Below are 20717 nucleotides of genomic sequence, written 5' to 3'. Positions count from 1 at the left end.
GCCGTTTTCCGATAACCTCAAGCTTTGCGTGTGCCAAGGCTTCTTGGCAGACTCCGATGATGCAAACCCGTGGGACATCGCCTGCATCTTCCAGGAACCTGATTTTGTCTTCTTGGGTGCAGTGTTGACTCTTCTTCACCAATGGTTCACCTTTTGCACCTTCATACTGGTGGGTAGGGGCTCCTGCCCTTCCTGGACTCTTCTGTGCTTCTTGGACTTGGTCCTCTTCTTCCACAGGCCTTCTTGTCCAGGAATCCACTGTTGGTGCCTTTCAGTCTCTTCTGGGTTTTGCATTCTTCTTCTTTTCTTCTCTGTGTTGTTCTTGGAAACGTACTATGATTTACTCCTGTTTTCCTGGTCGCTGGGGTGGGTTGTGGTACTTACCTTTGGGTGTTCCTAGTACTCTCAGCTCCCCTCTACACACTACACTTGCCTAGGTGGGGGACCAACTTTCACACTCCACTTTCTTAGTATATGGTTTGTGCTCCCCCAGGCCAATTTCTAACTATTGTGATTTTCACTATTTGCACTGTTTTCTAACTGGTTTTATGCCTATTTCTGCATACTAGTGTATATAATGTGTGTATTATTTACTTCCTAAGGGAGTATAGTCTCTATGGTATTTTTGGTATTTGTGTCACCAAAATAAAGTACCTTTATTTTTGTAACACAGTGTTTTTTTCACGTGTGTAAGTACTAAGTGTAACTACAGTGGTATTGCATGAGCTTTGCATGTCTCCTAGATAAGCCTTGGCTGCTATCCACAGCTCCCTCTAGAGAGCCTGGCTTCTAGACACTGACTACACTACACTAATAAGGGGTACCTGGACTTGGTATAAGGTGTAAGCACCATAGGTACCCACCACACACCAGGACAGCCTCCTACGATTGGGCATCCTCCAAAGCTGATAGCAAGGATGAAGAAAGATGTAGTTCTGCCAATGCAATCTCCTTATCAATAACATTTACTGCGCAGCTTAAAAAAAGCATCCAAAGTGGTCGACATAGTAGCTGTGGCAGATGCTGGTGGGCAAGCGCAAGCATTATGCTTACCCATCTCAAGGCTAGAGCCAACAGGAATAATAGGTGGCAGGGAAATTAAATCACTGTTCTTAAGCAGACAAATATCTTAAAACACAAATCAGCCACTAGGCAGTCCAATCACAGCAAGCACCCAGGGCCAAGAGAGAGTGCCAAGCTCAGCCTCGTCCAGGCGCAGGCAGGCACAGACCAGCCTGCTCTTGGCCCGACCTTGGCCTGGGCATGCATCCAGGTGCATCTCGTATGATTCCTGTGCAGCAGACCCTCGCATTAGTAATAAGCATCTCAAGGCACGAGTGCGGGTTGCGGATGGCACTCCTGCCACTAAGGATACCTGCCGATGAAGTTTCATGCTCCTCCATGCACCGGGTCCCGTGCGCCAGTAATAAGCACCTCCAGGTGCAAGTGTGGGCAGCCCTCCAGCCGCTAACGATACTGGCTGATAAAGTTGCAGTAAAAATATATCGCAGGAACAATGTGAACAACCAGAATGCAAGCGGCTGTTGTTCTTGGCAATTGTGTTTTTTGTGCTATTTGTTTTTAGCGTGAAATGCTCTGGTGTGTCAAATATTGTCATAAGGATGCATTTTATAGTAAAATATAGAGCTAAATGATGGATTTTTAGTTCTGATAATTAAGCATAATTTAACATCACTTTCCAAAAGGTCATGTAAGTATACATCAGCAAATTATGCACATTTTGAATAGTCATTGAGTAAGGTCTCTACCTTCAAATCTTCTACAACTAGCCTGTGTTATTTCATTTTCAAAATCTTATCTTGCTAGCATACTGAGGTAAGACTAGGACTGTCACATTCAGTGGTTTCTCCAATACTGATATTCAAGTGCATCTCGCTTTGAGATATGCAGAACTAAATCTGAATTAAAATCCACAAGAACAAAGAACTGAATAACCAGTATCTTTAGTGCTGATATGGAGTGGCATGATTAGGGGGTGAGAGCCATTGTGGTGATCGGTTCAGTTGCTTTGATTGATATCGCATTTTATGATGGTATATAGTTCCAGCTTCTCTGACAAGTAGCTTGTGAGCTACTGGTAGATCTCCAGCTGCCTAGAAATAGCTCTCCTGTGTCCGGTCTAGCCTATTGAACTAGAAGCTTTTGCTTGATTGAATTAATATATGAATACCAAAATTGAAAAATGTCTATTTGAAACTAAAATCTGTATTTTCTGAACTGATGGTTGAATTTCCAAAATATAAGACTGATATTTGAGTGATAAATCATGTGGCATAGGGTAGGTTTATTACTAATAATATTACCTTGGTGCCAGGGACATTTAAGCTATGGCTATTATGTATTACCATCGAAATGGCATTCCAAATTGACAAAGTCTTTTTTTACAATACTGAGGCTGAGGTGATCACTGTGGGTAATTTTACTAGGACAGTAACTAATATAGGGGGTCATTCTGACCCTGGCGGTAAAAACCGCCAGGGCCGGGGTCGGCGGTAGCACCGCCAACAGGCTGGCGGTGCTCCGCCGGGCATTCTGACCGCGGCGGTACAGCCGCGGCCAGAAGCGGAAAGCCGGCGGCGTACCGCCGACTTTCCGCTGCCCATGGGAATCCGCCATGGCGGCGCAGCTTGCTGCGCCGCCATGGGGATTCTGACACCCCATACCGCCATCCTGTGGAACAGGATGGCGGTATTTGGTGTCGTGGGGCCCCCGTAAGAGGGCCCCACAAAGCATTTCAGTATCTGCTTTGCAGACACTGAAATTCGCGACGGGTGCAACTGCACCCGTCGCACCTTCCCACTCCGCCGGCTCCATTCGGAGCCGGCTTCCTCGTGGGAAGGGTGTTTCCCACTGGGCTGGCGGGCGGACTTTTGGCGGTTGCCCGCCAGCCCAGTGGGAAACCCAGAATGACCGCCGCGGTCTTTTGACCGCGGTACGGTCTTCTGGCGGTTCCCACTTGGCGGGCGGCTCCCGCCGCCCGCCAAGCTTAGAATCAGGCCCATAATCTTTTCTGATGTAATCATTATTGCAACACTAATGGTATCGGTATCTCAGGATGATTTTATTGATCTTGAGTGGCTCTCATAACAAAAAAGGTTGGAGACTCCTGTTATAGATTGTGTGAGAATCGTATGGGTCTTGCATTTTTCAGATGAGCTAGCATGATTTAGTGATTGATCAGAACCACTAGCCTGCCTACCGTGTGTAAATACTCATAAAGTGTTACTATCTCCTTCTTTTGTGAGCTCACTAAAATTGCCAGGTCAGCATTTGTAAAGTTTTTCATATTTGCCGGGCCAATTGGTGGTTAAGTTTGTGGCCAATTTGCTCATTTAATAGAGTTGCCTCTGTATTGGTTGCCTGGGCTACGGCGTTTCTGCCACAATCTCAATTTAGATACTAAATGACCATTCTGCTTTTTGTATTACAGTAGATATGTGCTCACAGGACTGCAAGCTCATTCTTTCCTGTGCCTTTGAAAAAAAAGGATAGAAGCGGTAATATCACTGTTTGTGATTGGTAGCAAGAGGAACTGACAGTGTTTCCAAAATTGCTCACTTTCTTCTTTGAGATTAATATTTCGTCTCTCTTAAATCGCCTTACAAGACTGAGAGAAGTTGAATTTAATTTGAATGCACTCTTTACCATGTACTGCTTTTGGGAGGGGCGATAACCTGAGCCATAGACAAAGCTAGTATATGCTATGCTCTTTTGGTTTCACAGGAAGTTCCCAAGAGCATCTCGGGATTAGATTAGGTAGGTTTCCACTTCCAAAAAATGACTTTAACTCCAGAAATTTGGTGCTGGATGGGTCTAGCACCAAAGTATAAATATGGAGTTAGTTTTTCACAGAATTAGAGTTAAAAAAATGACGCTAATTCAGTGCAAACAGAGTATAAATATGCCCCTTAGCATCAATAAATTATGCTAGTCTGGTTAGAGTCATTTATTTTGACTCTAACCTGCCTAATGTCATTTTTTGTTCCATTTCATAAATATTGTGCCCAGCTGGTGCTAAAAAATGGTGCAAGCTGGTGCAAAACATTTTGGTGCAAAACTGCGTTAGTGCAGTTTTGCACCAAAAAGTATAAATAAGGCCCTGAGTGTCCTGTGTTTGTGGTTGTCTGGGTGGAATGCACAAGGGGAGCTGTCAACCAGCACAGACCAGACGTGGATTGGAGACAGGCTGTAAGACACAGATGGTAGTAAGTGCAGAGAAATCCCCACTTTCTATAAGTGGCATTTCTAAGACAGTAATATTAAATCCAATTTCACCAGTAATCCATATTTTCAATTACCATTCTGGCCATACTAAATATGACCTGGTTACTCTTTCCAGATCACAATCTACCCCTCAAATGTATATGAGGACAGTTCTAATGCGAGTCTATAATAAGAGCAGGCCTCACAGTAGTGAAAAATGAATTTGTGAGTTTTTCACTACCAGGACTTGTGAAACACATAAGTACATGTCCTGCCTTTTACTTACATAGGACCCTGCCCTATGCACCACTTAGAGCCTACCTTAGGGGTGACTTATATGTAGAAAAAGGGGAGTTTAAGGTTTGGCAAGTAGTTTTAAATGCCAAGTCGAAGTGGCAGTGGAACTGCACACACAGGCCTTGCAATGGCAGGCCTGAGACATGGTTAAGGGGCTACTTATGTGGGTGGCACAATCAGTGCTGCAGGTCCACTAGTAGCATTTAATTTACAGGCCCTGAGTACACGTATTAGGGACGTACAAGTAAATTAAATATGCCAATTGAGTAGGGACCAAATTTACCATGTTTAGGGGAGAGCGCCTGTGCACTTTAGCACTGGTTAGCAGTGGTAAAGTGTGCAGAATCCTAAAACCAGCAAAAACAGTGTCAGAAAAGTGGAGGTAGGGAGGCAAAGAGTTGGGGGATGACCACCCTAAGGGCTGTCAGGTCTAACACTTCCCTTTTATAGCACGCCTAAGGTTTGCCCTAGGTAGCCCATAGGACAGGGTGCATTTTAATTAAAAGATTATACGTGTACTTTTAAGATGTACATGTCCTGGTAGTGAAAAACTCACAAATTTGTTTTTCACTACTGTGAGACCTACGTCTCCCATAGAATAACACTGGACATTCCTTATTACGTTCAATGAGTTGCAATTCCTAAATGAGAGGAAGTGGATATGTTGTGTTTCATACCTATGGAGCTGTAATGATAACCCCTCTTTAATGATAAAGTTGGATTTTTCATTACTATTTTGAAAATGCCACTTTTAGAAAGTTTGCATTTTCCTGCCCCGGGTACCTGCAGACTGTCTTGGATCATAGGACTGGGTGTAGCTGACAGTTAGACTTTGTGAATTCTTCCCAGACAGTCACACAGTAGTAAGATTAGTTGGGCCTCAATGGGCCATTAACTGGCTTGGTAGAGGCCAGAGCTAAGTACAGCCCCACTTGAACTTGAATAGGCTATGTCCTGTCTCCTCACAATAGGCCAAATGAGCCTCTATGGTCACTGCAGCCAGCTTGGAGTCAGGGCAGAGGAGTCAGGAAATTCAAAGAACCTTTCCAGAAACTGTTACCACCTTCTAGGAGCAGGGCACCAGGGTGTAAAAATAGGGCTCTCAGACCCACACTTTGGTTCACTACTAGGCCTGCAGAAGGGCTCTCAGAGAACTGCCTGCTGCTGTGACTTGCTGGGCACTCTGCCAGACTGCTGCTGTACCTGAAAGGACTGTGAAGTGAAATTACTCCGACAGCATTACTCTTGTAAGTAGAAAGTGCGTTTATTCAAGAGCTCTCCTCAAACGCGGTGCCCTCTCTCCCAATCAGCAAGCAACTACTGGGAGAGAGAACAATGCTTAACATTCTAGAAGTGCGGCTCGAGGCTGAAACAGCAAAGCAGCCATGAGCCATATCACAACACATCCCTCTCCGTTAACATCATAAAGGAAAGGGAATAACCCAACATAAATCAAAATACTTATTACTAAAACTACAGGTGACGAAAAAACAAGGTATCATGAACATAAAAGGTTACGACAGGGAACTTCAAAAATAACAACAATGAATCAAAAGCAACCCAAAACAAAATAAAGCCATCAAGTTACATAATCGTTAAAAAATGTGGGTGGTCTCCTAAATCTAGAAGTCCTTGCACTCACACCACAAGGAGATGCATCCATGGAACTCCAATAAACAAAAGGACCAACATCCTCACACCCTACACTAGCATCTCCATTTCCGCTTCCATCCTGAATACTTTCACTTCCCCAAATTCCACTAGGACCTACAACATCTTCATCTCTCATCAGCATATAACTGCTACAGTCATCACACCTCACATCATTCTCCCCACACCACACCGAAGCAAATTTTGCAACTCGCCTGAAATTCCAGCGTTGACCATTTTCAAGCAATACATGCCACTTGTGAACTTTTCAAACTTTAAAAGGGCCTAAAAACTTGCAAACACCTTTCTTTACTCTCCCTGACTTAATTTTCACCCAATCACCTGGCTTAATCCTCACATCATTATGCACTGCCTCACTTGCAAGATCCCCGCTGAATTTACCACATCCTCCCAACAATTTCTCCATCCTTGAAGGTTTGAGTTTACCCACGGGTTTTCTACCTCTCATGACTTCGAAAGGGTTCCCTCCCAGAAATGAGATGTGCTGTGGTACGATACACCCATCCAAATCTGAGATCACCGATTCAACATCCATACCATTGACAATCGCTAACTGTAGCCCACCTTTGATCATACGATTAGCTCGTTCCACAGTTCCATTGGCACGAGGATTGTACAACGCTGTACGTGCATACTTCACCCTACATGAGTCCAAAAAAACCTTCATATCATTAGACGTCAATTGCATACCATTATCAGTAATCAAAACTTCTGGAAACCCTTCCTCAGTAAAAATCTCTCTCAAAATGCTTACAGTCGCAGACGTCGTAACCTCCGACATAAACTTGACAATAAACCATTTGGAATGTACATCCACCATAACCAGAGCAAAATTCCTACCTCTACCTACACCAGACAAAGGTCCAATAAAGTCCAAGCACACACTAGGCCAAGGCTTGCCCGGATCAGTTATATTACCACCATCAGACTGTCTTCCAACCTTTAACTGTTTCTTACTCTATAAACACACCGAACACCTCTCAACGCATCTCACAACGTCATCATCCATCTCAGGCCACCAAAACTCCATTCTCAACCTCCTTTTGGTAATTGTTTGTCCCAGGTGACCCTCATGCGCAATATCAAACAATCTTTTGCGTACACCTGCAGGTGGAACAATATTATCTCCAAGCAATATTATCCTCCCATCAATCTCTGAAAGCTCATCCAAAACCTTGTTGAAGGGCCGTACCAGCACAGGAAGAGTGCTGTCTCTCCTTCCCCCCTTCCTTACCAAATCAATGACCATCTTTAAAATTTCATCATCCTTCATTGCCATATCCCAGTCTGTCTCATTCACAACTCCTTTACTCCAGTGCATAACTTCACACACAGACGCTACCGCTCCCTCTTGCTCACTCTCTAACACATTAACCTTTCAATTAACCTTGCCAATCAAGAGCCAGACGAGAAAGGCAATCAGCCTGTACATTCTTCCAACCAGGAATGAACTCAACCTTGTAATCATATTCTTGTAGACGTGAAGCCAATCTGGCTAGCCTCGCTGACCCCTTGCTGGTCCCACCAGGTGACAAAATTTCAAGCAAAGGCTTATGGTCAGTACGCAATGTGATATTACTGCCCCAGACATACATGCAAAAATATTTTACACCCCATTCCGCGGCTAAAGTCTCACGTTCAATAACTGCATAATGTCTCTCTGTGGTTGTTAAAGTCTGAGAAGCAAAGGCAACAGTTTTCTCGACAGATCCATGCATCTGGGACAAGACTGCACCAATACCGAGTGCACTTGCATCAACGGTAATAATAGTTTTTTTCCTTGTGTCGAAAGATACTAAGATGCCTGCATTGCAAACATCATCTTTTATCAGTTAGAAGCATTGACGTTGTGCCACTCCCCACACAAAACTTGCTCCCTCGCGTAAGAGTACTTTTAAATATTCTGTTTTGCTGGCAAAGTTCTTAACAAATTTAGAGTAATATTCAATAAGCCCCAAATATGTCTGCAATTGATCTTTGTCCTTAGGAGCCTGAGCTGACCTAATAGCATCTAGCAAATGTTTTTTTGGTTTAACACCATCCTGCAATATCGAATGACCAAGATACTCCACCTCCTTCATCAAGAATTGACACTTTTCCTGACGTAACGTTAACACAGACTTCAATAATCTGTCCAACAACATCTTCAAGGTGATGTTGTGGTTCTCAATGGTCGCCAAAAACAAGAATATCATCTTGGAAGAAGAGTATATTATCCAAACCCTTGAAAATAAGACTAATCATCCTCTGGAAAACGCTGGCCGCGGATGCCAAGCCAAAAGGCATCCGGGTAAACTGAAACTTGCCTTCCAAAGTGATGAAAGCAGTGAGAGCTTTAGACGCCGGATGAAGTCTTATTTGGTGATAAGCATGCTTGAGATCTAACTCTGAAATGTATTTGGCATCCTTGATAAGCAAGAGCAACTCATTAATGTTTGGCAAAGAAAAGTTGTCAGTTACAATGTTCTGATTCAACCCCCTCAAGTCCACACAAAACCTCAAATTTCCATCCTTTTTCTTAGAAATAATGACAGGTGATAACCACTCTGAGGCCTCCACAGGTTCGATGACTCCACTGTCAAGGATTTCTTTGAGAAGTTCCTTAACCCCCCTCTCTTACTGACACTGGCACTTTCCTGACCTTGTGCTGAACAGGAACAGCACCCGGCTTCAATTTAATTTCATGCACATAGCCTTTCAACTCTCCCATTTCTTCTCTAAACACATCCCTAGCACCATTCAGAATATCTGCTTGACAAACGTCGTCAATATCAGCAACCTGACTAGGAGCACAGGGATTGATGGCAATGCGTGGATCGTATTGATGTTGCCAACCCAAAATTGGTGGCCCAGATTCTGCTACATAAACTTTACCTACCACCTTCCTTCTCTTAAATGCTATCTCAGTGAGCATATATCCAACAATGTCAATTTGTTCACCCTGATAACCCCCAGGATTGATGTCCTTTGGCAATAATCTGGTTGAAGCCACTTCTGGAGAAACAAATCTTTAGGAACGATAGTATATAAGGAGCCAGAATCTATCATCAGATCTACAGGCACATTCTTTACAACAAATTCAGCTTTAGGCTTCTGCATCCTTCTCACTCGTACTGCAGCGCTATCAGACCCAGACACACACAATACTTTTCTAACTTGCCACCCATGACCGTGTCACCACCTGCATCTGCGACTGTGGCTACTTTCCCTTTAACATGCCCCTTCTCTCTGCACATTCTTGCGAAATGCCCTTTGCGTCAACACCTCCTACACTCTTTCCCCAGTGCAAAACAATTTTTGGATTCAGAAGTATGATATTGACTACCACACTTGCTACATATCCTGCTACTAGCCTTACTAAGGTTGAGGGAAGTGGTGACGAGCCTACCACGTAACGATTTATTCAAGACAGCAACATCACCCTCAATCAGCGATACCTCCTCAGATTCTTTAGCTCCTCTCCTCTCCATTTGCTTCATACAAAACTCAGACTCCTCAACCACCTTTGCAATTTCTATGGCATCTTTCAACTTTGGGTCCTTCCCTGCCCGCAACCTTTCCTGCATCTTCTTACTCCTGCACTGTACTATGAGTTGATCTCTGATTAATTCCTCAGTCATCGCTCCAAACCTATATTTAACGGAAAGCTCTCTTAAACGAGCAACAAATTAATCTATAGACTCACCCTCTCTCTGAGGTTGTGTTTAAAACGTATACCTTTGCATGACCACATTTTCAGTTCTGGTGAACCTCACTTCCAATCTCCCCCTAGCCTCTAAAAATACATTGTCAATAGGTTGGCCAGCCTGATCAACCGCCTTTGGCAGATACTTGAAGACATGCTGACCTTCATTACCTAAGGAACTAAGTAAGATGGCTTTCTTCCTATTGGAGGAGAACCCCAAACCATCTAGCGCCTCCAGGTAATTATCAAAAATGTCTATCCACTCCTCCCACAGTATTGGTGGATTCCCAGGTTGTGCCAAAAACAGAGGTGCAGAATGTACTTCAGAGGTCACAATCTCCATAGTTTACAATCATACAATAGAACAGCAAACTCAAAAATAACAAAAAGAACAAATATGTACACATATACTAATTCGAGATTGTATGCTATTGTTCATCCAGTCAGTATTTCTGGAATACAGGTGTGCCCACACCGCTGAAGACACATTGATAAATAAATGCAACATCAAATGGAAGGAAGAATAGTATACCACAAATCGCAACGTGTTCATTTAAGAGGTCCAGGTGTGCCTATCACCGCAGAAGGCACATACATTAAAATCCTGCAGTCATGCAATCCGTCAGCACAGCTGACGTGCACTCAACTCGTCCAAAACTCCAACGAAAGCTGTGTTTCCCAATGAGAGTTTCCCAACTCTTCAAAATTGCTGCTGTAGTCGTGATTACGCGTGTGCCAAACGCACTCACATGAACCCTTGACGAGTGCGTTGCTAGGAGATCCAAGCATTCCACACACACGGCTCGTCTAAGTTCACTCGAATGCCATGTTACCAAATGAGAGTTCTCCCAACTCTCCAAAATGGCAGCCGAAAGCGTGAACGAGCGTGCGCCTGATGCCGGCACACCAACGCTCAACGAAAGCTTTGCTAGGAGATCAAGGCCAGAGGGTAACTGCACCGGTCGTCATCTAAAAGACGAATACGAGCCGAAGAACACACAGTTGTGCAGCCGACAACTTGTCCACAATGAAATGACAGCCAATCCAAGTTCAACTAAGCGCGTAAGCACTATATGCCTCTCAATACGCCAAAACAACATTCTGCGTCTTACACTGTGGGTCTGGTGCATCTGCGTTGGGAGAGATAACTTTGCTTGCCCATCCTCATCACCAAAAATGAAGTGAAATTACTCAGACAGCATTACTCTTGTAAGTAGAAAGTGCGTTTATTCAAGAGCTCTCCTCAAACGCGGTGCCCTCTCCCCCAATCAGCAAGCAACTGCCTGGAGAGAGAACACTGCTTAACGTTCTAGAAGTTTGACTCGAGGCTGAAACAACAAAGCAGCCACGAGCCATATCACAACAGACTGCTTTGCTGCCTGGAGCTTGCCTCGAACCCTCAGAGGCCAGGCCTTCTGTTCAGTCCTGCTTTTACACCTGCACCCGGGACTGCCAGAAGTGGCTCCAAGGACTAGTTTGCTGGCCCCCTACTCAGAGCCACAGGGACATAACAGGCTCCCAACATCTTGAACCCACACCTGGACAAAGCCTGAGTGAGTCCTAATTCCCCAATAGATCTCCATACACTCATGGACCCTTGGTTGTGGTGCTAATGGTGACCAGATGTCAGCGGTTGGAGCTTTAATCTTTTAGGTGCTATTTTGAACCTTACATTTAAAAAAATTCACAACTCTGGCTACTGATTGCAGTTTTGTCATTTTGGTGTCACATAATTTATTAGAATTCACTCTGTTTTTTTAACATTGGTTTGGGATTGTTATGGTGTTGTGTTTTAACTTTATTACTGTTTGTGCGCTCCATAAGTACTTTACACATTGTCTCTAGGTTAAGCCTACCTGCTTTTTGTGCCAAGCAACCCCGGGTTAAGCACAGGTTAATTTTGTGACTTTTTGTGGTTCGCCCTTTAAGGGACTGTGAGTGTGCTTGACCAGTGCTCACATCCCAGTCAACCAGCAACCCAATTTCCTACAACATTGGTGTTGCTACCTTCTTACACAATATCTAAATAAATGACTATATAAATGATATGTTTAGTTTGATAAGACAATATAATTTCAATGCAGTATTTATCTCATTTTCAGAAAGCATTTATTTAATTTCAACATTCAGTATAAATCACAAACGCAGTAAAATGTACACCATTTTCTTCTCTCCTCCTCATGCTGGATGCATATTTTATACCCAGAGTGTTTCACTTCAGCCTGTTTTCCTCTAAATGCTGACATGGGACCATTAACTAAGTTAGTAGCAGGAATGCCATCGATTTTTGAGGTTTGATGCTGCTGTGATCAGCTATACCTTGTGTACATTTACTGTGTTATTCACATTTGTTAAAGCAAGACAGTGAAGGAGCACAGATGACATAAAGACTTCATTATGATTAAAAATGAACAGGAGGCTCTTTCCTCCCTTAGGGGGCCTCAATTACAATCAGGCAATCTGAACTGCACCCTCATTGCTCATGTTGTACCACAGAAGCCTTGTGAAAGAAACTACCCAATTGCCAGTTGCCTCACTTTTAAGAATGCTGCGCACTCTCTCTTCCCAGATCTGGATCCCCATGAGAAGCTATTAGCCAGTGCCTACAGAATGGAGATGCACTGTGTGCAATTTATCCTAGGGATGGACTTTCATTGTGGCTGGAGACAGAGCACCACAATGGGATGCTCCAGAGAGAACTTGTCTCATTAGTGCACCTACTGCAGCTTTTCTCTTAAGCTCATGGCCAATGGCCTGTGATTATTAACCCAGCAAGACTTACTCAGCTTGTCAGCTGAAGACAGCTAAATAGGTCCCAGATGGCAGCCAGTAAAAAATAATTTAGTTCAGTCTTATGTTCAGTGGCGGCTGGTAATTTTACGAGGGAGGAATTAGGGGGAGAGGTTACACATGCACACATACACCTCACTCACACCCATTCATTCACACGCACTCACACACCCATTCACAACACTCACTAACAAAAATACATACATTAATACTTGCACGCACGCACCAAACATTAAAAAACAAAACTTACCTCAGCAGCTCCAAAAGGGCAGCCTCGGAGGTCCCAGGAGAGTTGACCTGAGGTTAGCCAATGGGGGAAGACAGCAGTCCCAATCTTGTCACAGAGTGTGATGGGATCAGTGAGACTGCTGACCCCATCCCACTCTGTGACGAGGTGCCACTGATTGACACTCGGCCCTAGGCACTTCAGGTCTTACAACTGAAGTGCCCCAGTCCGAAGCAGTTGATGATGTTCCTCTTCGTCATGAGCGGAGGGCCTCAAGGCACCTTTGCCAGGCTGAAGAGGTCACGCACACAGGGCTGTGACTTCTTCAGCCTGGCAAAGTTCAGCTCAGGCAGCCAGGAGTCTGTGCATTTAGCACATGTTAAGTTCCTGGCTACCTGACCTGAACCAGAAGAGTATCTGTCAGGCAGACTTAAGTTCATTCTGACAGACACTCTTCACGTCAGGAAAAAGGTAGGGGAGCATGGCCCCTCACCCCCTACGGACGGGCCACTGCTTGAGTGGGAGTCAGAGTCTACATTCAGCTCCTGAACTTCGTACAATTATTTTTATCGCAGCTTTAACTGATTTGGGTCTGAACACACAGAAAATTAATTTTAGATTAAGGCTTGCTTGTGTTTGGTGTTTTCATGACAAATCAATATGAAAGACACATGCAAGGGTAAACTACATAGAGCAGAAGGACTCCTGAAAGGGCATCCATGCTCAGTAAAAGCTTTCTGATATAGATCCTGCCATTGCCACTGCAGTTTTCTGCCAACATTTCACAGAGAGCAGTCTTTCACTGACATTTACAAAGTGTTGTTTTTTCACTACTCAGTCAGTACAATTATCAAATTTGTATTTGTTAGATGGTGCAAAATTGCACTGGAACAAGGTAATTTTACCCTGCTAAAAAGCTGGGGGTTAAATTGAGATATTTGCCCAAACTGAAGTTTGCGCAGTGATCACAATTCGTAGCTGTATTATCGTTATCATACTCTTGTTATTTTCCCCGTTTAGCTTTCGGTGGGTCAAAGCTTCCAAAAATGTATTGGGGGAAAAGCAAAGAAAAAAATCAAATCCGCGGAATTGAGTGTGTTAAAGTTAAATATCGATTTTGTATGCTATGACTCATTTCCAAGTTGCAAACTTAGACTAGGAAGTTTTTATCACACCCAGGAAATTTCCTGATCCAACGTAATAGTACTTGCAACATGTGGTAACTCGCCATCATCCGACCCACATGTAATCGCGCCCTGGCTATCCTTAACTGCAGGTGCAAAATTACGAAAACTACTGCAATCTGCCCCAGTTATTACTGCTGTCCATGCAGGCATTCCAAATGCGAAATGTGTGCTTTACTGGGCGAGCCGGGATGTCTTACTCTCTAAGGGCCTGATTTATGAAAAGATTGCGCTGCCTTTGCATCACTTTTTGACAAATGACAAAATACAATTATATTTTGTAAATTTGCACCGCTTTTACGTCAAAAAATTACGCAAAGGCGGTGCAAACTTTTCATAAATCAGGCCTTAAGTATTTTTTTTTCAGATACAGATACGTAGACAAAAAAAGATTTGTAGTGTGAACAAGCACCACCAGAATCAAGGAGAAATAAAAATGGACATAAACTAACTTTTTTCCACTACTACGCTTGGTGTAATCCGTCATCACATGCAAAACAAGTCCCCTCGGGAACTGAAGCATGTCCCTGTTTCTTCCATCAGACGTTTTAAGTATGGCGCCTGCAGAGTGGAAAATTTTGTTTGAGCCTCCGCACTGCACTAGCTACAGCAGCCTTGAATTAGTCTCAGATTATTTATGCATTAGAAGCATGCTGCTGCCAGTTTCTTGAATATTTGCATCTTAATTAGCGAAGACACAGATGCAGATAATTTCAGCACTCGCTTCTTTGTTACCGAACCCAATTAAATACGGAAACTATGACTTTCCCTCAGTTTTACTCGATTCTCAATATTGCCAGCATTTATATTTGCCAGTAGACCAGATGTCTGCTAGGTACAAAAATACTATTGTATTAATATAACAGTGTATTAAGCAGTGTGTAAATGCAACACACTGCCGGTTGTGACAACAGGTAGCAAACGCGTTCCTTACAGATTTCGCAGATCTTGATATTGCTTGAAGCCATCGTTGTAGAGCTTTTTGATTAGGTTGCTCCTCAGTGATCTGCAAAGACACAAAAATGGCAGGTGCATTTAAACACATCAGTGGGTCAAAAAAGAGAATCGCAGCAGTGTAGATAAAAGTGTGAACAGTTCTTCACTGCATCAGCAAACAAATGCATGCATTATCATGTATGTGCCCTTATGTGTCATGACGCAATGGCGACTCAGCATGATGTGGAATATGCATCCATGCATCACCACACATGCATGTGCACAGGACTTGATGCAGCCACCATTTATTTTATTTGCTGCTTCAAGATGTCAGACCCAATCTTGAAGCTGTAAATTAAAAAAATAGTTTAATTGTGTGCATTTTGGAAAAGAAGCAGCACAGCAGCAAATTGCAGCTACCAGGTCCTTCAAAACATTTAAACAACACAAACCTAATGGCAGGATGGGGGTGGGGTGTCAGTGAGGAGCCATGTGAGAAGTTAAAATGATGAGGTAGCAATGGGGGGGGGACTATCACGAGAGCAACAGAGGAGCTTGAGGCCAGGAGGGTGGTGAAAAAAATAAGAAAGCAAAAGAATCAGACTTAGAGAGACAGGGGAAGCAAGGGATGTAGTAACACAGAGCGCATTGATGAAGCAGAAAATGAAGGTTTTACATTTATTAACGTAAACGTAGTGTGAAATAATCATGTGTGACTTTAACCGAACTAATAAAGATTGTACGGGGACAAAATGTGCCCTCAGAGTAGTTTGCCAACGTTTATAAGCGTGCTTTATATAACGTGATGTATTAGAATTGCACTAATCCAACATAATCGTAAACGTGTGCTATGATTTGCTTGTTTGAAATGTTTTAGCTTAGCATTACTTTAGTGCAGGCTTCGGCCTAGTTGCCTGGTCTCACGGTTTAGATGCTCATATTTTTCCAATGTGCTATTAAACGTGTATTTCTGCTTGAAGCTGTACTTTTCCACTGAGATCGTTCATATGCTTATCTTAAGGTTTCGTGCCAGCCTGGCATATTTTCTCTTTACTCTGAGGTCGATTTGCAGGTGCGGACAATGGAGGCTCTGAAAGTGAGCTAATTGGTATACAATGTTGCAACTTGCGTACCCATCTCCAAGGATAATGTATGCTTAAGTAAAAGCTTGAGAACTGTCGCTTTTGATTGGACAATTTGAAGCTAACCTATGAACCCTCCAATGGAAGACCCTACTGGATTTGAACTGTTGTCTATAAAACCCAGGTGCACGAGAGGAAAGTATCCATTATTGGACATCCCGCCATTTTGCAGACTTCGTAGCTATTATGGCCCACTTTGCTGCGACGCCATTTTGAAAGAGACTTTGATGCTTTCTCTAATCGAGAGAAAGAGACTTTAAATGATTCTTGCCCTAGAGACTTTAACTTTGATCCCTTGCATGAAGTAGTAGTAGTTTTACCTTGCCGCCGTGAGGCAACTGCCCCGTCCACCCCTGCCCCTTTTGCCCCGTCCCATGCTGATCGAAACGGTACCCATGCTGATCGAGAAACGGTACCTGTGAGACGAAGACTTCCTTGATTGCTGATCGTAATTGGTAAATATGAAAGGAAATTGTAAAATTGCATTGTGTTTCCTTTAGGTAACCAACTGCTGATTTTGATAAGAGCCCTAGTTAGGAGTTTTTCTAAATTAATGTTGCTAAATTGTTTTTGCATGAAGTCCCACATGCCGATGCTAATTTGAGGTTAGACGAGGGTTCCATATGTCGCACGATGCAATTTGAGATCTTGTTATGCTGACTAAATGTATGCGATTAGTTCATTACAGATTATCGTATTAGTGATTTGCATTGCTATTATCGAATGCCTTGTGATTCAAATGCTACATAGATTGCACCTGTTTCGCCGCTATGGACAGCTATTAATGTTCATTTACGTTTATCATTTGGTGTTGAGACACATTTATATTGTGCTAGCTTTGTTAATATAGGGAAATAAAATTCACTAACTTTGAATAAACTGGTGTGGTTATTCCTGACTGAAAGGTCAGGGTTCGCCGAAATGTATTCTGGATTAATTGTTAAGTGTTATGTTGATCAGGGTATTGCTTATGTTCGTTATTAATTATTGATTTAAGGAAATTGATCGATATAGAGTACAGAGAGTTCCACTTAGTCAAAAGATTCATCGGCCTAAAGAGCGTCCAAAATACAGGTAAATTATTAATACGGAACGCTCTATCAGTAGATGGTAGCAGAGGACGGTTTCGTCTTTTGGGACCCCGTACTCTTAAAGTACATGGTGTTGAATTAACGGTTACGCATTTTGAGACCCCACTCGAGAAGTTGAATTAGATTTTTCTTGGGTAAAATAGATTGACAGAATGATGATGGGCTAGGTCCACCGCGACTTTCCCGGGATCTCGGAGCTTGCGAATGGAGAGAATGGAGGTGTGGATTCGGCGTTGGCGGTACTAGTGATGGTATGAGTGAAGTTAGGGTTTGCGCTTGCACAGCTTATTGCCGCAGATTGTGTGAAAAGGTTGCGAGGAATTTTTTTTCTTTCTAGAGGATAGCGGAGGTGCGACTCCGAGTGTAGGAGTAGAGAAGTCGTTGAACTTCATAGAAATAGCGGAGGTGCGACTCCGAGTGTGAGAGTAGGGAAGTAGTCGAACTTCATGTGCATGTGGCGCTTTGTGCATAAAAAGGTCCATGTGGTTGTTGTTGTTGAGACGGGCCCTGCGAGGTCAAGAGACTCCGGAGTATGTTGATCCATGTTGTGGTCTGGGCGGTTTAGTAGGTTGATCGGGTGTGGTCAACGAGTCGGTACGTGTGTAAGGGAGTGAAAGAAACTTCGACTTCGGGCTTTGACAAGATTCTAAGTGCACTAGAACAGATCATTGACAAGTTGAGAGTAGATCTGCAGGTCAGATTTGCTTGCGAACGTGGGGACCGAGAAAGATGGAATAACTGCCGAGGCTAGTGAAAAATCCCTAAGGTCCTGAAGCGATTGTGTTACCCTTCCTGTAGTAAACCGACAGATCTGTTTTAATTTTTGGTAGCTCGCGATACATGCAAGAAGTTGTTACGAGAAGAGCTGAGTGAAGGAAGACTAGCCGCGAGGCTTTGTCAGCCGCAGTGTGTGTGAGTGTGACGTCACTAGGAGCCGCGCTGGGATAGGTTGGTTGCAGAGAAGGGTCGCGCACGGATTGGACGCAGTCCGTGGGACTCGATTGGAAGGGGAAAGGCAAGCGAAGAGTATTCCGGGAATTAAAGTCACCTATTGATTACAAACTTTGTGAAATAAAAGACGAGAAAATGAAATTCTTTAAAGCATTCAGGAGTGCGATGAAGGGGGAGTCTTACATTAAAGCGAGCGTAGGAGAGGAGACGCCGCCCGAGGGCACACCAGCTTACATTGTAATGGAAGAGAAGGGGGTAGCTCCGTGTCTTTGGCTAAAGCAATGGCACAAACTGACAGAGAAACATGGGAGCGTAGCGTTCCCGATACATGGGACATTCAATATAAGGATCCTAGAGAATTTGAGATTCACGATGTACGACATGAAGGTGCCTCCAAGGCCAGCCCAGTTTGAGGCTCTAGCGATTTGGGGACTAATGGCCAGACAGCAGCAGCAAAATAAGTTCGAGAACAGGATGAGAAAGGTAGAAAAGACACTAGCGGATGCTAGTTGGGATAATGCACAGAAGGTGTGGAGGTCAGATGTATTGCAGGGGATAAAATTGTTTCCCGCAATTACTAAGGAAGAAGAGGAGACAGGTAAGAAAGCTACCTGTAAGACAGACAGGAAGTGTTCCAAGGATAGAGAGGACGAGGAAAAGTTGAGAAGAGAAGAGGAGTTAGAGGATGAGGAGTTAATAATGCAATTGCTGAACGACCGTCCACCACCTTATGCGGAGAATGGACAAGGTCCAAGTACCAGTTCTGCCCCTCCGGCACCGGTACGGAACAGTGAAACCCAGAGTTCAGGAGCGTCATCGGGATCTAAGGACCCGAGTTTATTGTTCACCCCGCAGATACCGCAGGTTAGGAGAATATATCCAGATGTGCCCATGTTGAAACCAGCAGAAAATTATCAGCCGCAGATGCCAGGGTACTACAGCAGTGACAACAGTGGAGGAATGATTCTAGAACAAACCGTAAGGGGAGTACAGAATGGTCACAACCAGACATTGGCACAAGCTGAATCAACTCAGTTTTTGATGCCCCAAAAGCAGATGCAGGGGGGAAACGCACATGCTCAAATGACGGGGAGTCAGATGGGCATGCCGGCAATGAGGACCCATGGTGTGGGAATGAACATGCCTCAGAACATGGGAAATGGACAAAACCCAGATGCGATATCGCTACCCATTACTGTAGGTCCACCGGTACCTCTGTACAGTCAGCCTAATTTAGGTATGAGCGGTCAGGGATCAATGCTGCAGAATGGGACCGAAAGGAGGTGCATAGAAAACACTCCAGGGATAACTCCGATAGCGGCTCAGCCAACTGGACCCGGATCCCTGATGGAGTTTAGTCCCATATGTGCTCAGTCAACACTGGTGAGGTCGAGTCCCCCACTGATAATACCTCTAACATCGAACACTGAAAAGTTGCCGCAACCATCAATGGCAGTCGATGTGAACGCTACACTGATGGGGGTGAATGCGCAACAGCTGACACAGTGGTTCAACAGTTTGAATTCCACACAGGGCTCAGCCAGTGGGAAAGGAGAAGATTATCTGAATAGGATGAGGTTAAACATGGAAGCACAAGAATTGGTGGAAGGGACTATGGGTGTGAATAGGTTAGAGTCCTACTCGGAAGAAGAGTTGAGGTATCTATGTCCAAAGATTATGAAGGAAGTGAACAAGGTACATAAAAGCTTGCAGGAAATAGCCGACAAAAATGGGGTTGACATAGACAAGACAAAACATTTGAGCAGGAGCTACAGGCTGGATTTTGGGGCCACAGATTTTGAACACATGAGGTCAGCAGGCATGAAGGCGCACCTTAGAGAATTGCTGCAGAGTGCACAAGTGTGGAGGTGCTTAGACAAGTGGGAAAGCAGGTGGGTAAAGAGAAAGGAAAAGAGGAGGGACAGCGCTACAGAGCATAATGAGAAAAGACCACAAAGCAGCGAGACAGTAACCATGTTATCAATGAGGGAGACAGCAGGGGGAAAATTAATACATGTACCATGGCACAGAAGCGATATTCAGTCTTTTACGGATGATTTTCCCAAACTGAGAGAGAAGCCGATTGAATGGTATCAACAGACTGATAGGTTTGTGAAGCTTGCAAAATGTCTCTGGGAAGACCTGAATACTCTCTTTGAGATCGTGGTTCCGGCAGATTTGTGGGAGGATTGCAAAAGAGCTGTAGGTTGGCCGACAAGTGAACCAGAGAGAGACAGGGAGACGGGTGCACCATCACCTATGGTGATGAGCTTGTACTATAAGGTGATTGAGCATTTGAAGACGAAGGTTGCCGCGAAAAATGTGGATTGGCAGAAGATTGATCGAACTGCCCAAGAGGCTAAAGAATCGATTCATAGTTACTATGAGAGGTTGTTGAAGGCGTTCAAGAACTACAGTGGCACGGAAACAATAGAGGCGAAGGACATGCTTCATTTTGTGTTTAGATTTGTGGAAGGGCTGAGGCCAGAGATAAGTCAGATGATAAAGTCGCATTTGATT

General features: G+C 43.9%; 1 protein-coding gene across 1 annotated transcript in view; it reads right to left on the bottom strand.

Moving 5' to 3' along the window:
• The window catches only part of RXFP1 (relaxin family peptide receptor 1), a 1416786-nt gene that overhangs the window by 340587 nt on the left and 1055482 nt on the right, over nt 1-20717 (bottom strand). The window contains exon 5 of the mRNA XM_069243319.1: nt 15012-15083. Within this exon, the coding sequence (XP_069099420.1) occupies nt 15012-15083 (72 nt within the window). The remainder of the gene's footprint in view (nt 1-15011; nt 15084-20717) is intronic.

The sequence above is a fragment of the Pleurodeles waltl genome, chromosome 1_2 (genome assembly GCF_031143425.1).
Source record: "Pleurodeles waltl isolate 20211129_DDA chromosome 1_2, aPleWal1.hap1.20221129, whole genome shotgun sequence".
In the NCBI taxonomy this organism is placed as follows: Eukaryota; Metazoa; Chordata; class Amphibia; order Caudata; family Salamandridae; genus Pleurodeles; species Pleurodeles waltl.
Note: the sequence above shows the minus strand (reverse complement) of the source record. Positions and strands in the feature narration are given on the sequence as shown.